Raw genomic sequence first — 23,315 nt, 5'->3', positions numbered from 1 at the left:
AAAGGCAGGCGCTAAACCTCTGAGCCACCCAGGGACCCCTCCCCCCGCTTTCCTTCTTATAGAAATTCCAGAAGCTTCTTTAGTGGGCATATTGCGCTAGATGGCAGATCAAGGCTGGAAGAAGACATTCCCAAGCTGGCCTGCAAAATCCCACCCACAGTTTGATCCCCCACTCCTGCCTTGCTGCCTATGAGCTGTTACCTGTCCACCCACTTCTTCCTTTCCACCCCCTTTCCCCTCCCCATATCACAGCCTGTAAGGTCTTGAGAAAGCCCTTGTGGTCTATGTGCAAAATGTTCCCCAGGAAGAGCAGAGGCCAAGGTCCTTGAGGGAGGCAGCCTCGGGAAGCTGGGTGAGCCCAGAGTAACAAAAGGCCAATGAAGACAGTGAGGAGCAGGAGGGCTGATAGTGCCATGGTCCTGGTTGTGCCTGCCTTCCATCCTGCCATTCTTCTTAAAAGGGAGACTAATCTGTTGCTTGTCACGTTTTTTTCCCTGTGGTCAGTGGGGGCGACTGTGCCATAAATCTACCTTGGCACAGCTCTTGATAACTCTCCAGTGCAACAGGAAGTCCAAAGCTGGCAGAGGCTGCAGAAGCCAGGAAGTTTAACATCTCAAATGGATCCCAGAGTCAGCTTTCCATTGGCCCTTGGCTAGCTGGAAGTGTCTTAGCAGGCAATGCCCTTGAACCTGGAGTCCTTTCATGAAGGAAGGAAGGATAGTGGTGCCAGCTGGTGGAACATGTAGATTCTGGTGGATGGTTGCACTGCAAGGATGGCTCTTGACCAGCTTTCTCAGAAGGTGGTATTGCATCACGAGGGACTGAGAATAGCTAGAAGGCAGAATTGGGGCATCCTGTCTTCATTTGTTCTGGGTATCAAAAAAGAGTAAGATATGAAGACAAAGGCAAATTCTGGGACACCTGGATTGCTCAGTGGTTGAGCATCTGCCTTCGGCTCAGGGCATGATCCCAGTCTGGAGATCAAGTCCTGCATCGGGCTTCCTGTGAGAGCCTGCTTCTCCCTCTGTCCATGTCTCTGCCTCTTTCTGTGTCTCTCATGAATAAGTAAATAAAATCTAAAAAAGAAAAAAAAATAGAAAAGGAAAGGAAAAAGACAAGGTCTGATGGGGGAAGGCTAACTCCATGTTGGGTGCATTTGGGGTTGCCTGATTTATCCATCCATCCAACCATCCATCCATCCATTCATTCCTCAGCAAATATTTTGCCTTTTCAGAGCTGGCATTGTAGTGAAGAAGTTCTTACCTCCCAGAAAGATCCCTAGTGACCTGACAATAAATGGGTCTCACACAAAATGGCATGGCTCACCACCTGACCAGGGGATGTCAGGCTTTTGATGTTTATTTGAGTTTCAGAGAATTGAAGGGCACTGTAAAGAAACCAGTTTAGGCATGATTCTAGATTAGAATCATGGGCCTGGAGCCCATGGGCCAAGGAGCCAAGGAGCCCTTTACACAGAGGGAAGCAGTAAGGAGAGTCAGTAAGAATGAGGACAGTAGGGTACAGCAATGGTCTACAATGTGGATGAATCTCAAAAATATTATCCTGAGTGAAAGAAGCCAGACACAACAGAGCACATATTGTATGATTCCATTTACATAAGATACACAGAATAGGCAAAGCCACAGAGACCGGAAGCAGATTGGTGTTTGCCAGGGGCCGAGGGGGAAGGGAAATGGAGAGTGACTGTTACTGGGTAAGGGGTTTTCTTCTTGAGTGATGAAAATGTTTGGAACTCGATAGTGGTGGTGGTTGTACAACATTGCGAATGAACTCAATGCCACTAAATTATACACTTTAAAACACTTGTTTTATGTGATGTGAATTTTACTATAATTTAAAAATATAATGGGGGGTTGTGGTTAGGTGAAGAATTTGAGTTTGAGAACCAGGGAGACAGAGTGTGAATCTTGCTCCTCCACTCCCAGCCATATGATCTGGGAAAACTGATGCCAGTGCCTGGCCTTTGTTTACTCTTCTGTAAAACACAATCACTGTACCCATCCCATGGGACTACTGGAAGGAAGATTCAAGTGAGCTCACATAGGCACAGATCACGGAGCACAAATGGTTGCTCAGTGGAGGTGGTGGTTGTTCTGAGGATGGGAGGAGTCACTGGGGGAAGCTGTGGTTTGGGAGGCAGAAATGCAGAGAGCACCTGAGTCAAATCTCCCCTCTTAATCCCCAGCTTCTAGCTCTACACCACATATGTAACTCTATTAACAAAGGAAAGAAAACACCCCCATGAGTCTTTACAAGAGCTGCAGAATGATGGGGTGAGATGAGATGGCAGAGAGGAATTTCCCAGGGAGGCAGCAATCAAGGAGAGGAGGGACACTGGCTGGAAGTGGGTCTTTCAGTGGCAGGAAGACCCAGAGAGAGGCAAGCAGCTGTTCTCTGAAGTAGTGGACATACTTCATGATCCTGGATCCATGATCCTTTGACCCCCCTTCCCTCAGCACCCTCCACGAGACAGAAAGCTGATCTGGTACACTGGGGGCAATTTGCCCACACCTATCTCCTGGGGTGTGAGGTCAATGTCCTCAGGGGCCTTGGGGCTGGCCACAGAGAAGTTCTGGAGAATGGTGGTGAAGAAGAGGAATAATTCCATGCGGGCGATGCCTTCACCAAGACAAATGCGCTTCCCTGTGGGCACAGAAGATCATCATTGTGGGCACTCAGCTGATGTACATCGTTTGCCCTGTCACATCCCAAACCCATATATCTGTGTCCATTGCAACAGATTTGTCTGGGATTGCCCTTTGACCTGAAATTCAGGGTGGACTTTTAGGGAGTTCCCAGGCCCTCTGAAACCAGGTGCAAACATTTGGGTGGATTGGCCTTGCACATGATACCAGGAGAGAGTCTCTAGTTTCTGTTAAAAGGGTTTCTAGAGGATTCAGTGGCCCCTCAGAGAATGTGTGTGTGTGTCTGTGTATCTGTCCGTCTGCCTCCACACGTGTAGTTGTGTGCACATTTCTGACAACATTTTTAATGTCTTTCATTTCTAATGTGGGGAGAATGGTACCCATCAACTAGGGCTATCATGACGTTAAAGAAATTAGTATTTGTAAAAATTCTCAGACTAGTACCTGGCCTGTACTAAGGATACTGTAGGTGGTTGTTGCTTTGTGTTTCTTTCTAGGTGTGTGTGGTGGGGAATGTGTGTGTGTGTGTGTGTGTGTGTGTGTGTGTGTGGTAGGGAATATGTGCATTGGGGAGCAGTATGTGTGTGGAAGGGAAGGCATGTGTGTGTTTGGGAGTGTTTGTGTGTGTGTGTGTGTGTGTGTGTGTGTGTGTTTGTGTCAGGGAGTGTGTTGTGGTCGGGAGTGTAGGGGGAAGTGTGTATATGTGTGGTGGGGAGTGTGAGTGTGTGGTAGGGAGTGTGCATGTGGGGGAATGTGCATGTTTGTGGCAGGGAGTGTGTGGGTAGTCAGGGGGTAGTCGGGGGGTAGTGTGTGTGTGGTAGGGAATGTGGGGGGTAGTGAGAGGGTCTGTGTGTGGTAGGGGTGTGTTTGTTTGTGGTTGGAGTGTGCATGTGGGGGAGAGTTGTGTGGTGGATATTGCGGGTGTGTGGGGATTATGTGTGTGGTGAAGAGAATGCGTGTGTTGAGAAGTGTGCATGTGTGGGGGGGAGTTGTGTGGTGCAGAGTGTGATTGTGTGGTGGGGAGTGTGTGGAGTGTGTGTGTGTGGTGAGGAGAATGGGTGGTGAGAAGTGTGCATGTGGGGGGGAGTCGTATGGTGGGTTTTGTGAGTGTGGTGGGGAGTTTATGGGGGTGTATGTGGCACTGTGTGATTGTCTCTCTGAGTTGTCATCTGAACTCAGTGTGGGAGCCATGGGCTTCAAGAGTTTTGGGGGAAAATCAAGCTGCACATGAAGTGGGAGTCTATGGCTTCGGGCCGACTCCAGAGGTGTGAAAGCCCCCAGTAGGTTACAGAGCTTGGGCTTGTCGAGAAATGAGGACACAGGGCATGGAAACCTCAGGCAGAGATGCTGAAAGCCTGCTCCTTTACTTCAATGGCTCTTAATCTGCAGGCTGGCCACCTTGGAAAGACCATTCCAGACATTTCCTAGACCTTCCATTGGGCTTGTGTGGAGGTTTCTTGAAGGGGGGGGTGTATTCCATATCTTTTTTGGCACATCAGAAGTGAGGACATAGGAACTTAGGAAAACTCAGGGCAGGGTTAGGTCTTGCAACTCGTTCTGTCACCCAGTTCTTTCCAGAACAGCCTGGCCCTACTCTCTCCCTCTCACCCTGTCTTCCTCATCCCTGGGGCTGTCCAATGGGACACCTTTGCTATCCTTTTGGCTCTAACATCTTTTTAGGCTCAGTTTGCCTTTCTTTCTCCCCATGGCGAGCTTGCCTCAGACTTCTGCTCTGTCTCTATCTCCTATCTGACTTCTGTCTCCCTCATCTTTTGCCCACATTCTTCAATCTTAAACTCGCTGTCTCTGTCCATTTGACTCTGATTCCACTTGAAACTCTCTCTCTCTCCCTCCTTTTCTGTCTCCCTCTCCTCTTTCTCACTCTATCGTCTCAGGCCCACTCTGTCTCTGTCACTATGTCCCCCATCACTGTCTCCCTCTGTGTCTCTCTGTTTCTCACTCACTCCTTCCTTCTTTGTCTGTCTGTCTCTGTCCTTTTCTTTCTCTATATCTCTGCCTTGATTCGGGGGTCCTCTTCTCCCCCAAAGGATGAGGAACCCGGGCATTGGGGTTTTCTATGCATGAGGCCAAAGGGTGGAGAGTTGGGGATAGAGACAAGTCAGAGCACATCAAGACACTCTCTGGCCCCCAGTGCCAGCAGGATAAATGCAACTACCTCCCAGCTTTCAAGGCCCTCCAGCTGAGCGATTCACCCTTGACCCCCTCTATAATCTATACTCCAGGCTCCCTGGGCTCATCTAGCGTCTCAAATTGCCATGCTGTCTCCACCCTCAGGTTTTGACCTTGCTCTGCCTGGACCACTCTTTCTAGTGGCCAATTGATATTTATCCTTGATCTCTTAGCTTTGAAGCCAGTATATCAGGGAAGCTTTTATCATGAACCACTAAGAGTAGTCAGTCCTTCCTATGTTGCGTCTCCAGAGCCCCTTTTAGAGCATCTATCACAATTAGGATTAATTATAATAATGATCACCACTTCTATGAGCACTTACTTTGTTCCAAACAGTCCTAATCACATGGCAAGCATTAATTAATTTAATTAGGTACATTATTGTGGCCAAATGACAAATGCCCATTTTCCCTGCTGGATGATAAATTTCCCAGAGCAGAAACCATGTCTCCATGAGACTTGTCCAGTGCATTATCTTCAGCCTCCAGTAGAGTACTGAGCTCAGAGTAGTGCTCCCGGATATTTCATGCCAAGGTATAGAGAGGTTAAAATACTTTCCCATGGTCCAACTTACCAAGATGTGCCTTTGGAACATGATCTTACTTCTTAAACCCCCCTGGGTTGTAATGAAGATGGAGCAGATTAAAGCAGGTAAAGCAACTGGCACATACTAAATGCTCCATAAGCAAAGATCTCTCCTGGATTGTCTCAAGGAGGGGGTGGCATCTGCACTATGGTATCTGGGAAAGGGAGTGTGGGCCTGCTTACCTATGGAGAAGGGGATAAATGCTTCATTCTTCTTCAGTGCTCCATTGGCATCCAGAAAGTGGTCAGGGTTGAAGACATCTGGTTTTTCAAAGTAATGGGGATCATTGAGAGCAGAGTGCAGGATGGGAAATACTTCAGTGCCCTAAGGGAGGGTCACATGGTCAGAAGATATTGTCATTCCCTTCCTCAACCCATTTGATTAAAAAACAAAAGCAATAACAAACAAACAATAACAACAGGTCAAGTACAGAGATTAAGAGCACCCAGACTGGCCACATAGGAGAGATGTGGGAGCCCAGCTGGCCTCACCTTGGGAATAATGTACCCTCTGAAGGAAATATCTTTGGTGACCATATGGGGCACGCCAATGGGGAGAAGGTCCCCAAATCTCTGAATCTCGTGGATGACTGCATCAGTGTATGGCATTTTGGCTCGGTCATCAAGGGAAGGAAGACGGTGTGGGCCAATCACCTGGTCAATCTCCTTGTAGATTCTCTCTGCATAGATGAGTGGGACCAGGGAATCTCATTTTTAAAATTTATTTATTTTTATTTAAATTCAACTAATTCACAGAGAGTATATTAGTATCAGAGGTAGAGTTCAGTGAATTGTCAGTCTATATAACACCCAGTGCTCATTCATCATGTGCCCTCCTTTATGTCCATCACTCCATTACCCCATCCCCCCACCCATCTCCCCTCCAGGACCCTCATTTTATTTCCTAGGGTTAAGAGTTTCTTATGGTTTGTATCCCTCTCTGATTTCATCTTGTTTTATTTTTCCCTCCCTTCCCCATGATCTTCTCTTTTGTTTCTTAAATTCCACATATGAGTGAGATCATATGATAATTGCCTTTCTCTGACTGACTTATTTCACTCAGCATAATACCATCTAGGGGAACTTCATTTAAAAAGACATTTCAGGGACGCCTGGGTGGTTCAGCGGTTGAGCGTCTGCCTTTGGCTCAGGGCATCGAATCCCACGTGTCAGGCTCCCTGCTTGGAGCCTGCTTCTCCCTCTGCCTGTATCTCTGCCTCTCTCGCATGCTCATGAATAAATAAATAAAATCTTTAAAAAAATAAAAAGACATTTTAGCAGGGATACTGCTTTCTATGGACGAATGAGTCAGGAACAATATATATAATATAATAAAGGATTAGGTCATTGACACCCCTCAGAGCCACCAGCCTGGGGTAGGGGAATGAGAATGGGAGAATTAAAGAATGAAATCTTGGGGATCCCTGGGTGGCTCAGCGGTTTGGCGCCTGCCTTTGGCCCAGGGCGCGATCCTGGAGTCCCGGAATCGAGTCCCACTCCGGGTTCCCAGCATGGAGCCTGCTCTCCCTCCTCCTGTGTCTCTGCCTCTCTCTCTCTCTCTCTCTCTCTCTCTCTCTCTATGTCTATCACGAATAAATAAATAAACAAATCTTTAAAAAAAAAAAGGAATGAAATCTAGTTCATAGGACAGATGGATGCACGCACAAACGAATGAGCCGATGAGTCAATGACAAATAGTTCACTCGATTAATCACTGTTTTAATTTTTTTTTTAATTTATGATAGTCACAGAGAGAGAGAGAGAGAGAGAGAGAGAAAGAGAGAGAGGCAGAGACACAGGCAGAGGGAGAAGCAGGCTCCATGCACCGGGAGCCCGACGTGGGATTCAATCCCGGGTCTCCAGGATCGCGCCCTGGGCCAAAGTCAGGCGCTAAACCGCTGCGCCACCCAGGGATCCCCTAATCACTGTTTTAAAAGATCAACAGATGAAGCAATTAATCCACATAAAGAAAAAAATTAATCCACATAAAGAATGGGAGTTGACATCGTCGGATTAATCATTGATTAAAGAATCTGAGTACACAGGTTAATAAATAAATAAAAGGACGGACAGGTGCATGGACGGCTGGGGAGATAGACGAGTCAGCCTGTAAACGATGGGAAGAAACAGTGGGAGAACATACTGACACACTTCAGCCATCCACCCACAGGGCTGGCTTAGTGAGGGATTCATTGAAAACCTGAGTGCTACAGGTATAGGAGAGGAACTCCGCCTCTCTCATTCCGGAGGCACCTCAAGGGGGTTGGGGTAACTCGGTGGCGGGCACTGAGGGGGGCACTTGACAGGATGAGCACTGGGTGTTATACTATATGTTGGCAAATCAAACTTCAAATAAATAAATAAACAAATAAATAAATAAATAAATAAATTTTCAAAAAAAAAAAGGAAGGACCTCAGCCCCACTTCCGCAGCCCCCAAAGGGGTCACAAATCCCCCCTGCCCCGGCCCACCCACCTGTGATGTGGGGGTATTTGAGCATGAGTAGGAATCCGTAGCGGAGCGTGGTGCTGGTGGTCTCCGTGCCGGCGAAGAAGAGCGAGAGCGCCGTGTCTATGAGGTTCCGATGGTGGAACTCGCTGCTGGGCTCGGCCTTCTCCTGGATCCGAGGGGAGCGGGGGGCTTGGCTGCGCGCTCCTCCCTCGGGGCGCCCTCCCCTGCTGGGGTCTCCCGCAGCGTCTGGACCGCCTTCCTTTTCCGCGCCCTCTGCGCGCCCAACCGCGAATCCCTCTCCGCCTCCGCGCGCTGCCTGGGCTCCAATCCCTCTGCCATCCCTCTGCTGCGCGTCCCCTTTCGCTCCCAGCCTCTCTTGGCCTCTGTGAGTCCTGTCACCTGTTGCTGGACTTCTGTCCCGCGTCCTGCGCTTCCTGTTTTTCTCTCCCTCCCTCTGTCCTCCTTTCCCTATTTAACTCTTCCCCTCGTTTCCTTTCTGCCTCTCCCCCCTCTTTCCAAGATCCCTTGGCATCCCGCGTCCTTCCCCCCCATTCCCTCCCCCTCGCCGCTGCCTTCTGCCCCCCCCTCATCTTTTCCTCCCTCCCTGCGTCTCCCATTCCCCTCCCGCAAACCCCACTTTGTCCATGCGGATCAGGTAGGCGTCGATGAAGTCCCGCGGAGCGCTGGGGTCCAGGGTTTCCCGGTGCTTCTCCACCATGCGGGCAATGAAGGCTTTGATTTCCTGCAGGTTATTGTAGACCTGCCTGTGTGTGCCAGGAAAGTACTTCAAGAAGCTGTGGAAAAGCTCGAACATCTGCGGGAAAGAGGGGGGGGCTGTGAGATCGTCCTGGGGCTGAGCTGTGGGTCCCAGTGGGCCCTGACACCCGGGAAGGGGTGGTGGTGGATATCATCTCCCTGTGTCTGTCTCTCTTTTTCGGTCTCCCTTGTCTCTGTCTCTCACCCACTCACTGATTCTAAGTCTCCTTTGATCTGTTCTCCTCCCATTTATTTTTAAGATTTTATTTGTTCATGAGAGGCAGAGACACAGGCAGAGGGAGAAGCAGGCTCCAGGCAGGGAGCCCGATGTGGGACTGGATCCCAGGACTCCAGGATCAAGCCCTGAGCCGAAGGCAGGTGCTAAACCGCTGAGCCACCCAGGAATTCCCCAGAAAACTTTTTCTTAATTGCTCCTTCTAGGGATAACCATTGTTAACTCTGGCGAATCTCCTTCCAGAGTTTTCTCTTTGTGGTTTTCCATGGAAGGGGAAAAGTGAAATCACCTGTTGGGCTTCTTCCAAATACTCACCTTGGGCCCCATTCCAGATTTTTGGATCAGACTCTCCAGTAGGAGGTCATGGGAATTTGTATTTGTGACAGTCCTATGCATGAATCTGAGATATGCTACTAGTTAAGAAACATAGTCATAGTGCTCTGAAGTTTAATTTCCTTCCTTCCTTCCTTCCTTCCTTCCTTCCTTCCTTCCTTCCTTCCTTCCTTCCTTTCTCTTTCTTTCTTTCTTTCTTTCTTTCTTTCTTTCTTTCTTTCTTTCTTTCTTTCTTTCTTTCTTTCTTTCTTTCTTTCTTCTTTCTTTCTTTCTTTCTTTCTTTCTCTCTCTCTTTCTTTCTTTCTTCTTCTTCTTCTTCTTCTTTTTCTTCTTTCTTCTTTTTTTTGAGAGAGAGAGAGAGGGAAGTGGGGGAGGGGCAGAAGGCGAGGGAGAGAGAATCTTAAGTAGGCTCTATGCTCGGCGTGGAGCCCAAGGGAGGACTCCATCTCACAACCGTGGGACCAGGACCTGAACCGAAATCAAAGAGTTGGATGCTTAACCAACTGAGCCACCCAGGTGCCCCCGAAGTTTAATTTTCTTAACTTAATATACAATTAGGGTATTTCCAGGTTCATTGAGAAAGAGAAATCACACTATTTTGTTATAAAAGAAGAGCATATTACTTTACAACCTGAGAGACATTTAAAAGAAAGAAAAAAAAAAACAGAGGAAGGAGAATGGGGTAAACAAAGAAATGTCATTCCTTTTTTCATATATCCTTTGAACTGCTTCAAGGGAGGGGCTTTGCCAAAGACAGAGGTGAAGATTTTAAGAAATTGGGGACAGAAGAGTAGAGAGCTTGATATCCTGGTTCATATTCTGTCCCCTTGTCTCTTCATCTCAGCCTCGTCATACTAGGCTCCTGCCCGTCTCTTGTCCCTCCCTCCTGCCATCCAGCACTCAGTGCCCCTGTCCCTCCTTGTTGTCTCTGCTCCTCTTCCAGCCTGTAGGTGCATTTCTGGGCCCCCAAAGCAGATTGCCCCTCTGCCTTGCCCCAGATGTCCACCTCATGCCCACCCTCCCACTCCCTCTCCCTGACCTGGCTGGAGAAGGAGCTGATGAGTGCGAAGGACACATAGAACAAGTTCATCAGGCGCAGGAACTCAGGGTCTTTGTAGCCAAAGCGTTTTCCAAAGACAATGGAGCAGATGATGTTGGCAGTCATAGAGTGGAAGAAGAAGGTGGGGTCTTGGAGGGCTCCTAGGAGGAGGCAGCACAGGTCATGGGACACAGACTCAAACAGAGGCCTTAGGAGCATTTGGCTACTGCCCCATGTCTGTGTGTCTTCCCTCCCTCACCCAGTGATGGTAAAGAAAGGGAGACAACAACAGCTAACACACACTAGCCCAGATGATGTGCCAGGCCCTATTTAAGCACTTCATGTATTATTTCATTAAATTTCCAACCACAATCCTGGAAGGAAAGTGTTGTTCTGTTATTATTTCCATTCCACAGTTGGGCAGAGAGGTTGAGTAACTTGCCCAGTGTTACCCAGCTCCTCATCCCTGGGATTGGGATTCAGACCCAGGCAGCCCAGCTCTAGGGACTGTCCCTCTCCGGCCTCAGCTCTGACCCTGGGGGCAGGGAGTTAAGTCCCAGGGACAGAGGGATGCAGAGCAGGTGTTCAATCACCTGTGCAAAGTAAAGAACTCTGTTCTCCCTATCCCTGGCCTGTCACTCCCCCTTCATCTCTTCTTTCCAACTCCAGGGCATTCTGGTCTCCAGGGAATTGTCTTGCACTTATTAGTTGCTGTCTGTATACATCCTGGCCTCCCTAACTATGCCCAGGATCAATGTGTGATCAGCCTCTCTCTCTGCGGGTCTCACCTGTCCATCTTCTCTTGGTCCCCATCAGAGCCTTTTCTGAGCAAGTCTGTCTGCTGTCTAATTTTCTCTGCCTTGGTTTCTTTCTGCCTCTCCCAGTCTCTTCCAGTCTCTCTCTGTTTTGGTCCCTCCCTCTCTGTCTCTTTCTCCTTTCCTGTCTCTCCAGCTGAGTCACTCTGTATCCTCCGGTCTGCTTCTTTGTCCTCTGTCCCTAGTCCTCTACAGCTCCATGTGTTTCTACCTCTGCCTTTCCCTCCCAACCTCTGCATTTATGTCCCAAAATATCTCTATTGGAAGGACCCTGTCTCATAAACACCTTTTTTTTTTCATAAACACTTTTTTATGGAGAATCTCAAATCAAGCAGAAGTGCTTTTTTGACAGCTTGTACAGCTGTCTGAGAGTGGAATGCCCCGGCTGCCCTCCTTGCGCACTGCCAGCTCATCAGCAGTTCACCCAAGGAAAGGAAAACCCAGTTTATCATTTTTAAAGTATCTGTCATTTTCCCTTTTCTCTCTCTGCCTTCTTTTTATAAGTTCTATTTTTGTTCTTGATAGATACAATTAATCCATGAGTTGGTTTCTCTGAATTCAAGTAAACAGCATGCTAACACCTAAAGTTTATGCCTTTGAGTTGTTCTCAACACTATACACTCTACATCTCTCTGGCTTCCTGTGTTCCTCTCCTCCCCATCACTTCTATCCCTCTGTCTGATGGTCTCTTGGGATCATTTTCTTTTTTTTATGATTTTATTTATTTACTCATGAGAGACACACAGAGAGAAGCAGAAACATAGACAGAGGGAGAAGCAGGCTCCCTGCAGGGAGCCTCATGTGGGACTCGATCCCAGCACCCTGGGGTCGCGACCTGAGCCAAAGGCAGACGCTCAACCACTGAGCCACCCAGGTGCCCTTGGGATCATTTTCTATCTCTACCTCTCTTTCTCTGTCCATGGATACCCCCTATGTCTTTCTGTTGCCATGCACCCCGCATAGCCATCACACAGGACTCACCCTCAGTTTTCCGCAGCTCTTCCACCAGACACTGAGCCTCCTCCTGAATCCGCTCCTCCACACTCCGCTTCCCCATCCCGAAGTCCCTCATGGTGGCCAGAGAGAATCGGCGAAGAGTCTTCCAGCGTTCCCCATTGGCAAAGACTACACCTGGGTGTGTAGAGAAGGCATGGGTTGCCTAGGAGACTGGAAGGAGACCCTGTGTCCCTGTGCACCCCTTATCTTCTCTTCCCAGATTCATCCTCCCCAATTCCCCTTCTCCAGCATTCCCTTCCTGCTGCTTTTGAGGCCCTTACCGTATCCCTGGAAGACTGGCTCCACTATAGCAATTTTTCCCCGGCCAGAGAAGGCCTCAGCATTGTCCACCAGGGCCTCCCGTATGGCGTCTATCCCACATAGCATGACCGTGCGTCTTGGCCCCAGGTACACCGTGAAAACATCCCCATATTTCTCTTGGAGCTGCAAAGCATATCCACACCAGGGTTACTATTAGTCCATATGCACCTATGCAGCCATCCCAGTTGTTAAACCATAAAAACACTTACACATAGATTGGTCTGTGTAAGATAAGACCCTCCAGCCCAGGGTGCCTTTCCCCTTCCCAGGACCCAGCAACTAAAGGATTAACCCATGGCCCAGCCAGGGTCTGCATGATTGGTGCCCTAAGCAACACAGAGGTTAAATATCTCTCATTCCTACTCATACCTGTGACTCTAGCCAGATCTCCCCAGCATTGAAATTGAAGGGTCATACTTCTTGTGACCCAAGGTCAACCTGCTGTCTGCCTTCTGACTATTTCCCCTAGGGACCTACCCTGAACCACCTACCTGGTAGACAGAAAAGGGAAAACAATGGCTTCTGGGATGATCATGAAATCTGAGGAATTTTTTTTTTTTTATGATAGTCACAGAGAGAGAGAGAGAGAGGCAGAGACATAGGCGGAGGGAGAAGCAGGCTCCATGCACCGGGAGCCTGATGTGGGACTCGATCCCGGGTCTCCAGGATCGCGCCCTGGGCCAAAGGCAGGCGCCAAACCGCTGCGCCACCCAGGGATCCCAAATCTGAGGAATTATAACATCAGTGCAGCCACTTGCAAAACTGCTCAGTGGTATTTATCAAAACTAAACACATGGATACTAAGTGATTCAGCAGCTTCATTCCCAGATGCCTGCCCAACAAAAATGTGCACATAGGTTCACGAAAATATAAACAGTAAGATCCATGGAAGCTCAACAACACAGAGAGAGAATAAATATATAATGATATATTCATGCCATGGAGTACTAAGTAACAATTACAAAGAACCTGCTCTATAGCCAACAACATGAATGAAACTCACAGGCATAGAGTTGAGTGAAAGCAACCAGACACACAAGTGTCCATAATTCATAATATTATTTATTTATTTATTTATTTATTTATTTATTTATTTATTTATAAAGAGAAAGAGTGCAAGTGTGCAAGCAAGGGGGGAGAACGACAAGGAGGGGAGACAGAGGGGCAGAGGGAGAGAGAGAGAGAGAGAGAATCTTAAGCAAGCTCCACACCCATTGTGGATCTGGATGCAAGGTTCAATCTTATGACCCTGAGATCATGACCTGAGCTGAAATCAAGAGTCAGATGCCCAAACAACAGAACCACCAAGGCACTCTGGTCATAATCCTATTTATATGAAGTCAAGATAGTGGGAGGGTGGTGATCGGAAGGAGATTTCTGGGGATAAAACGTATTGTTATGTATCTGCATGTCAATTACATGAGTATGTTCATTTGAGAGAATTCACTGAGCTGAACACATGAGTTGTGCACTTTTAGGGTAAACCTCAATAAAAGTTGTCTTAAAATTATGAAAAGTTAAGGGGTGCCTGGGTGGCACAGTCAGTTAAGCATCAGACTCTTGATTTTGGCTCAGGTCATGATCTCAGGGTCATGAGAGTGAGCCCCAAGTCAGCTCTGGGCTGGGCATGGAGCCTGCTTAAAATTCTCTCTCTCCCCATCCTTCTGCCCCTCCTCCCACTTGTGTGAACATGCACTCTCAAATGAGTAAATAAATAAAATCTTTTTAAAAATCATTAAAAGGTTAAGTTTACTGAGAAATCTCTCATACTGATCTCTGCAAAGCCTCCCTACTGGTCTCCCCACTTCCATTCCCATTCCCCTACAATCGGTTTACCACCCACCCCACCCTACCCTGAAGCCAGAGTCGTCCCATGAAAATGTAAATTAATTAATACCCCTAATCTGCTCCAAACCCTCCAGTGGTCCCATTGCACAGAGAGTAAGATCTGAGTTCTCAGGGCGCCTGGGTGGCTCTGGAGTTGGGTGTCTGCCTTTGGCTCAGGGTCATGATCCCAGGGTCCTGGGATGGAGGCCCTCATCAGGCTCCCTGCTAAGGAGCCTTCTTCTCCCTCTCCCTCTGCTGTTCCCCCTGCTGGTGCTCTCTGGCTCTCTCTCCCTCTCTCTCAAATAAATAAATAAAATCTTAAAAAAAAAAAAAAAAAGGGGATCCCTGGGTGGCGCAGTGGTTTGGCGCCTGCCTTTGGCCCAGGGCGCGATCCTGGAGACCCGGGATCGAATCCCACATCGGGCTCCCGGTGCATGGAGCCTGCTTCTCCCTCTGCCTGTGTCTCTGCCTCTCTCTCTCTCTCTGTGACTATCATAAATAAATTAAAAAAAAAATTTAAAAAAAAAAAAAAAAGAAAGCAATAAAAAAAAAAAAAAAGATCTGAGTTATCCACCATGGCTCCGTCACTCCTCTGCTTGTCCTCTCTCTTTCCCCTTCACTCATTATTCCAATCCTGCCTTCATGTTGTCCTGAAAAAATGCCGAGCTTGCTCTTGCCTCTTCTCTTGCATCTTTCAGAGTCTCTGCTCACTAAGTGAGACTGAGCCTTTCCCTCACCATTCCATCTATAGTAGCTCCACACTTTCTAAAATAGCACCCTGCTTTCTTTTAATCATAGCTTTTGTCTCCCTCATATTTCCTTGTCTATCTTCTATGCTCTGTCCAAAGTCATATCATCAATGCCTAGAATATTCCCAGGCACACAGAAGATGCCCAGGAAATGATATTGAATGAGCGAATAAATTAATAAGTGGATCAAAGTGGCTGCCATTTAATGAGCACTTAAGTATACACCAGGCTCTATGAAATATGCCACCCATCCTCAACAATGTTAGGAGTCATGCCTTCTTATCACTATCTCATTTTACAGAGGAGGGAACTGAAACTCAGCGAGAGTTGAATCTAGAAAACAAAATCCACATCTATTTGTCTCTAGAAAGATCTGGGAAAGTATTGGAGAACAGAGGAGGAGCGGGGCCACCCTCTCCAAGCTGTCTCATCATGACACCCACTAGGTAATTCTCTTCCTCTCTATCCCAAAGATGATATGATAATAGAGGATCATGGACCCCCAGGGAATCCTGGAAGGTCCATGGAAGAGATTTAGGGGGTCTGGAGCTCTCAAAATTATATGCAAAAATGTTTATGGACATTTGAAGGGGAGGGAGCCCACAGCTTAACCAAATTCTCAAGGTATTTTGTGATCTCCCAAAATATTAGGCAGTTCAGTCTAGGAGAGCATTGGAGATGAAGATACGCCATGTTGGACCTCAGTGTTCCTTCCATGCAGTCTCAGGTGTGTGACTGCAGACAAGTGTCCTTCTCGGGCTGAACCTCACAGTCCATACCTCGAGGATGGGGGTAGCACCTTACCTAGCCCGCAGGGTCGTGGTGAACCAGACCTGATGAATTCCTGCAGCAATACAGATAAATTCTAGCCACGTAATTTTGAGCGAGGAAATCAAGCCCAGGAGTCTACAGGAAAGCACGGTGCCCTTGTGATGCACTGAAGACAATGAGAATTAAATAATATGTACCTGGTGCTTTCACATATGTGGGAAAATTCTCTCTGGTAAGCAAAAGCAAAGGGATGAGAAGGCCAAGATTCAGGAGTGTGGTCATCATGAGGCGAGGTGGGGGTGGGGGGACAGTGAACAGGGCAGCAAGGGGCAGCTGGAAGCTGGTGATCCAGTTCCTCTGTTGGGAAGTGGATTCATGGTGTGGATGATATTATTAAAAAATAAATGGATAATCAAACAAGAAATCATGCCAGGAAAGCTGTGATCCGGAGCCTGGTAAACCCTCCAGAGTTAGCTATTACAGCTCATTCATGGTCATTATGGCTAAGCGCTCTGTGCATGGCCTCCTGTCCTCACCCCTCCTCCTGCCAGCACTGACCTGGGCTAGTCTTAGACCTCTTCTGTTGGCAGAGGAGAGTTCTATATTAGTGGTGACACCATCCCTTTTTTCTCTCTCTTTCAGTGCCCAGGTCAATCCACGGAGGGTGGCAGGCACCCAGATACTCCACAGAGGGTGGCAGAAGAATGGAGTTCTACACCATGGCTCACACCCAGACGCCTCTTCACGCCCACTTGCTCACTGCAGGGACATGGCCCACACACTCCAACTGAGCAGAGACACCTGACTACCTGACCACCATCCAGCATGCTTCACCTCCATGCCCCTTCCTCACCCCACCCCCTAGGGTGACAAGATGCCCTCACTCCTGGTGAGTGATCCCCAAATACGGAGGCAGGGAGCAACCCTCAGACCCCATCCAATGTGCATCTCACCCTGAGGAAGGATTTGAGTAAGCCTTTTCTGTCCATCTGAAGAAAGTTCCCCAAGATGGGCAGAGGACGGGGGCCTGGTGGGAGGTGGCCATAAGTCTTTGGGCGGCCCCTGGCCATCAGAAGCAAGAGCCCCGTGAGGAGAGCAAGGAGGAGAAGGACGCTGAGCTCCATGGTTTGGTCCAGGTGCCTTCCTCCCAACTGCAGCCTCGAGCTGAGCCTTTTATCCGGAGCCTGCCTCCCCACCAAGTTATGTAACTTCATCCCTTCCCCGCCTCTCCTCTCATCATGGCCAGGAATGTGAACTTGAAGGAGTGGTGATTACAGAACCATATTTCCTGCTCAGGCAACCCTACCTGTTGGTACAATGTGATAGTGATTCCAAAGTCCACATGAGGATGTGTATGGCACACAGTTGTGTTTGTTTTGCAGGTATGGGTGAGCATGCACTGTCCACTTGGGTGCTTATGCTTGCATTTGCTCTCCCATACCTCTTTGCACCTGTGTGTATGCCTGTACGATTTTATATGTGAAGCAGTGTTTGTATTTATGTGAATGCGCTGATGTGTGAATCTACATGAGGTTGTTTATATATTTTTGCAAATGTATGGTTTTATGAGGCTTCTTATGTGAGGAGATGTTTAGCATTTGGGTGATGGTGGCGATGTACATCCTTGTGTGTGAGTCTTTGTGTGCCCACGTGTTTGTATCCCTGCCCTGTCCCTGTCTCTGCAGGGCCTTCAGATGCTCCATGTCTACCTCCAACCTTCCTTCCTTCACCCGCACTTTGGCAACAGCCACAGCTAGGAGTGATGGGGCGACAGGAGAGGCGGGGGAGGGAAGAGACACAGAATTGGTGAGAGAGACAGAGACTGAGGCCCAGCAGGTATAGTGTTCAGGCTCCCTGGCTCTCTGGTTGCTCTGTGCAGTGCCTGACACTTCTCTCCCTGCGATTGGCTCTGCCTTCATGGTAGGACACTTCTCTGATCCTTTCTTTGTGACTCTCTCTCTTTCTCTTGCTATCTCCCTCTGTCTTGGTGTCTCTGTTACTGCCTTTAGACTCTAAGCTCCAGGAGCACAGAGACTAGGTCCATTTTGGTTGAAGTTCCCCTCGGCCCATGTCTGTCTCCATCATCATCACTCTCGGCCTCTGGCAGGATCAGTCTTGTATTTACCCAGTATGTGACTGAAGGTGGCCACATCCACCTGTCATGCCCCGGGCCTGGCTTTCACTTCTCTTTCCCTCAAAAGGAAATGGGCGGGGGGTGGGGTGGGGACACCTGGGTGGCTCAGTCAGTTAAGTATCTGACTCTTGATTTCAGCTTGGGTCATGATCTCAGGGTCATGAACTGGAGCTCCATGTCTGGCTCTGCACTTAGCAGGGAGTCTGCTTGAGGTCTCTCTTCCCTGCTGTTCTCTCTCTCTCTCTCTCTCAAATAAATAAATAAATAAATAAATAAATAAATAAATAAATCTTCAAAAGGGAATTGGGGGGAGATGAGGCAGCATCTGTCTTGCAATGTTGGGTCCCTTTGTGGGACCCAGGACCTTGACCCTAGCAGTTGACTCACACTCCTCTGACTCAGGAGAAAAGGACTGATAATCCTGATATATTGAATTCAGGGGTAGAATCTGCACTTTCCTGACCTGGGAGAGGTGCCATCACGGACTCTCCTGACCCAAGTCCTGGCTCCTGGTGTGCCCTGTGATCTGGCACTGAACTTGGGACTCTTTCCAGCCCCAGGGAATGCTGATGGGGACCCATGAAGTGCTTTACACAGAATAATTCATTCAATCCTCACCTTTTGAGGTAACTATGGTTGTCATCCCCACTTTGTAGATGGGGAGAGCGAGGCACAGAGATGTTGAGAGTGTTACTCAAAGTCACACAGCAGGCTGTCCAATATAGTAGCCACTTGCCACATGCAACTATTAAGCACTCATAATATGGCTAGCAGAAAATGTGAAATTTAATTTTAAGTAGAAATTGATACTCAGTTCAGTTCTTGGAAAACTTCTAAGTACATTTAGAACAACTTAGGTATGTGAATCTACTTTTTCAGTTATAAATCTCATGAAATCTAAACACAGATCAAGTATTTCTTTTTTTCTTTTTTAGATTTTATTTATTTATTTATTTGAGAGAGAGAGAGAGACAGAGACAGAGCACGAGCAGTGGAGGAGGAAGGGGCTGGAGAGGGAGAGGCCAACTGGCTGTATGCCAGGACCTGGGATCATATCCTGAACCAAAGGCAGATGCTTAACTGACTGAGCCACTCAGGTATCCCTAGATCAAGTATTTCTGAAGAAAAATCAAAGTCCCAATAAAAATGCCCTATAAGTGCAAAATACACACCAGATTACAAAGACTTACAATGAGAAGAAGATATGCCAAGAGGCAGAGGCCAAGAAATAGACAAGGACTATGAGGATGGAGGCAGAGAAAGGGAGGGCGCAAGAGAGACAGCAAGAGAACAGAAGAGCAAGAGAGAGGCAGAGTTACAAAGACAGAGGGACAGGGTCTGTGGGGGGCACAAGCAGAGCTGGTCTCAATGAAAGAACTGGTTTTCTTTTTTTTTTTTTCTTGAAGGTTTTATTCATTTATATGAGAAAGAGTGCACACACAAATGGGGTGAGGAAGCAGACTCTCTAATAAGCAGGGAGCCTGACGTGGGGCTCGATCCCAGGACCTGGGGATCATGACCTGAGCCAAAGACAGACGTTTTATTGACTGAGCCACTTAGGCACCCCAAAAGAGCTGGTTTTCATATATGAAAATCTGTGGGGGTTTTTTCATTTTTAATAGCTTTCCTGAGATATAACTGACATATGATAAGCTGCATGTAAAGTACAATTTGGTCAATTCTGAAATATTGCACACCTGTGAAACCATCATCACAAACAAGACAATGAAAGTTTTCTCATGACACCTTTGTACACCTCCCTTCCCATTTTTAATCTCCTCTCCAGGCAACCACTGATCTGTTGTTCATTACTAGAGATTAGCGTGCACTTTCTCAATTCTCTTCTTTAAAGATTATTTATTCATGAGAGACATAGAGACATAGGCAGAGGGAGAAGCAGGCTCCCCACAGGGAGCCCAATGTGGGACTCCATCCCAGGACCCTGGGATCACACCCTAAGCCAAAGGCAGACACTCAACCGCTGAGCCACCCAGGCATCCTTGCACTTTCTCAATTCTATGTGAAGTGGAACCATGTGATATGCACTATTTTTTGCCTGCCTTCTTTTCACTTGGTATCATTATTTTGAAGTTTGGGGTAAGCTGAAAAATGGCCTGCCAAATATGTCCTTGTCCTAATCCCCATAACCTGTGAATGCTACCTAATATGACAGAAGGGATTTTGTAGATGAGATTAAATTAAGGACCATAAAATGAGGTGGGAGCCCTCAGAATCACCTAGTGAACTGGTTAAAACCCACATTCCTTTGTTCCTGCCCACTTGCTGTGTATATCAGTTTTCTGGGGCTGCTGTCACAAAATACTGCAAACTCGGTAGCATAAACAACAGAAGTGTATTCTCTCCAAAGGCCAGAGGCCAGAAGTCCAAGATCGAGGGGGTAGCAGGATGGTGCTCCCTCCAGAGGATTGAAGGGAGAGCTCATTGCTTGCCTCTTCCAGCTTTCAGTGGTTGCCAGCATTCCTTGGCTGTGGCTCCACCTCTCCATCTCTGCCTCTGTCTTTACATCACCTTGTCCTCTGATGCGTGTGTCAAATCTCTCTCTCCTCAAAGGACATGCATGGTTGGATTTAGGGCCCACCTAGATAATCCAGGATTATCTCCCCCACATTAGGACCCTTACCTGGGATTCCTGGGTGGCGCAGTGGTTTGGTGCCTGCCTTTGGCCCAGGGCATGATTCTGGAGACCCTGGATCGAATCCCACGTCAGGCTCCCGGTGCATGGAGCCTGCTTCTCCCTCTGCCTATGTCTCTGCCTTTCTCTCTCTCTGTGACTATCATAAATAAATAAAAATTAAAAAAAAAGGACCCTTACCTAAAATCATATCTTCCCAGACCCTTTTTCTTTTCAAAATATAGCTTGCAGAGATTGGGGCCTAGGATCTTTGGGTACCATCACTGAGACAACCACACTGGGCATCGGCTCCTCATTCATTCTCTGCAGGGTTTCTGATGCCCATTGAAGCTGAGCCCCTCAACATCAAGAGAATGCCAGCTCCGAGCTGCAGGATGTTTGGCAGCCCTGAGGTCCTTCCTTGAACGCCACACAGGGATTGACAGACCAGCTCATACCTCTCCTCTCTGGGCTTCGGGCCGCACCACAGCCAGGCCTGGCTTAGGGGCACAGAGCCTCTGTGGTGGGAACCTGATCTCAAGTGGGTGGATGATGATGGGGCTTAGGATATACATGGCTCTGGGAGGGAAGCTGGGGCTTCAGAAGTGGGGAAGTCACAGGCTCTGTTTGAGGCTGCCACAGAACCTTCCTAGCAGCCTTGGCATAAAAGATAAGCATTTGGGAAGTGGCAGGGGCTGTACAGACTCACATCCTGGAAGCAATGGCTCCAGAAACCTAAAAGGGTTGTGCAGGCTGGTACAAGCTGAGAGGCAAAGGCCAGGGATGGGCCCGCAGGAGGCATCTGGGCCTCCCACCCCTGCTTCCAAAAGGGTTATCATAAAAGTATGCAAAGAGCAGCACACAGCCTTACAAAGGAAACCCACGGCTGGTGCAGTGCTGGTGTGGTGGGAAGCACAGGCACTCTAATGACAAAAGACCCTTACATTTGAGCCCATGACTTGCTAGCTGTGGGACTTGGGCAAGTTACTTAACTTCTCTGTACCTCAGTTTCCTTGTGTGTAAAATGGGAGAAATAGCAAAGCCACCACACAAGATTGTTGTGAAGACTAAGAGGATCTCTGTAAGGTGTTTAGCACATAGTAAATGCTCAACAAAGCCAGCTGCTACTGAGCATTTGTCTCTAATTGCCTCATTTTATAATGATGAGAAACATAGAGTAAGTACTGTTATCATCTTCATTCAGGTTATACTGGGATCATTCAAGTAGACCAATGATGTAATCAGTTGGCCAGTTAAAGAAGGTCAAGTACATGAAAATGAATGGGCTCATCACTCATCATCAGGGAAATGCTCATCAAAACCACAATGAGATCATCTCACACCTGTTAGGATGGCTGTTATTACAAAGACAAGAAGCAGGAGCACCTGGACAGCTCAGTCGGTGGAGCATGTGACTCTTGATCTTGGAGTTGTGTGTTTGAGCCCCACATTGGGTATAAAGATTACTTTAAAAAAAAATTTAAAAAGACAAGAAACAAAAAGTGTTGGCGAGGATGTGGAAAAAAGAGAACCCTTGTGTACCATTGGTGAGAATGTAAGTTGGCACAGCAAGTGTGGAAAACAGTATGGAGGTTCCTACCATAAAATTAGCAATTGCACTTCTGGATATTTACCTGAAGAAAATGAAAACACTAACTCAAAAAGATATCTGAACACAAACACATACACACACCATTTATTGTAGCATTATTTGCAACAGCCAAGGCATGGAAGCAGTGTGTACTCTGCTGTTGCACGGTTCAGTGTCCTATAAATGTCACTTAGGTCAAATTGGTTGATAGTGCTGTTCACTGCTATTATATCCCGCTGAGTTTCCACCAACTTGTTCCATAAGTTATTCAAAGAAGGGTAATCAAATCTCTGAATATAAATGGGATTTGTCTATGCCTCCCTTGCAGTTTTATTTATTTATTTTTTTGCTTAATGTGTTTTGAAGCTCAGTTATCAAGGGCATACACCTCCGTGATTCTGAGTCACCCCACATGCATGCGAGTGAGGCAAGGTCAATGCTTTATCTGAGTCTGAAAGTCAAAGCTGCCAGGCCAACCTTTACCCCATACACCTCTATCCAGGAAGGGGGAACTGACAATTCTGATACTTTGAATTCAGGGGTAGAATGTGTACTTTCCTGACCATGGAGAGGTGCCACTGTGGACTTTCCTAACCGAAGGCCCTGGCTCTTGCTGCGCTGTGTGATTTAGCACTGAGCTTGGGGCCTCATTTCAACCCCAGGAGGCATGAAGTGCTTCACATAGAGGAACTCACTTAATCCTCACCCTCTCAGGGAGGTATTGCTGTCTTAACCCAGAGAGGTTAAGACCTTGCGTAAGATCACACAGCACTCTTGAAGTAGAATCAGGTGTCAAATCCAGTCTCATTTGCAGAACATGCTATTCAATCGCTTCACTCTGCTGCCTTCCTGAGAAGCACAGAGGCACAGAGGCACAGATGGAGAGGCACGAAGACACATGGAGAGATAGCAGACAGTGAAAGGCAGAAGGAAAAAGAAAAGATAAGAGATAGAAGAGGACAGTAAGTTCTGGGGAAAAGGGATTCTTTGGAAAAATAATCAAGGGAGAGACTAGATTAAACAAAGGCAAACTGGTTCCTTTCTTGCAGGACTTTTCAGGGATCTTAGAATACTAATTTCATCGTTAATAGCTCAGCAAGAGGCAAGGAGAGTCAACAGTAGCTCCTCAACATATCTTTCATTTTTTTCTTTCTTTCCTTCCTTCTTTTTTTTTTTATTTTTTTTTATTTCTTAGACCACCTCCAGGTCTAAGGATCTGAATAG

The 23,315-nt window shown here is 47.5% G+C and overlaps 1 protein-coding gene across 1 annotated transcript; it reads right to left on the bottom strand.

Annotated features, from left to right (window-relative positions):
- Positions 1-1,318: 1,318 nt before the first annotated feature.
- Positions 1,319-16,896, bottom strand: LOC121485519 (cytochrome P450 2B11). Its single transcript, XM_041746007.1, has 9 exons — positions 16,688-16,896; positions 12,348-12,510; positions 12,052-12,201; positions 10,256-10,416; positions 8,530-8,706; positions 7,917-8,058; positions 5,934-6,121; positions 5,625-5,766; positions 1,319-2,664 (listed from the first exon to the last, which is right to left on the bottom strand). Exons 1-9 carry the CDS (start codon positions 16,856-16,858, stop codon positions 2,474-2,476), a joined length of 1,485 nt encoding a protein of 494 aa, XP_041601941.1. The 5' UTR covers positions 16,859-16,896; the 3' UTR covers positions 1,319-2,473.
- Positions 16,897-23,315: the final 6,419 nt, after the last annotated feature.

This window comes from Vulpes lagopus, chromosome 2 (assembly GCF_018345385.1).
Source record: "Vulpes lagopus strain Blue_001 chromosome 2, ASM1834538v1, whole genome shotgun sequence".
Taxonomy (NCBI): domain Eukaryota; kingdom Metazoa; phylum Chordata; class Mammalia; order Carnivora; family Canidae; genus Vulpes; species Vulpes lagopus.
Note: the sequence above shows the minus strand (reverse complement) of the source record. Positions and strands in the feature narration are given on the sequence as shown.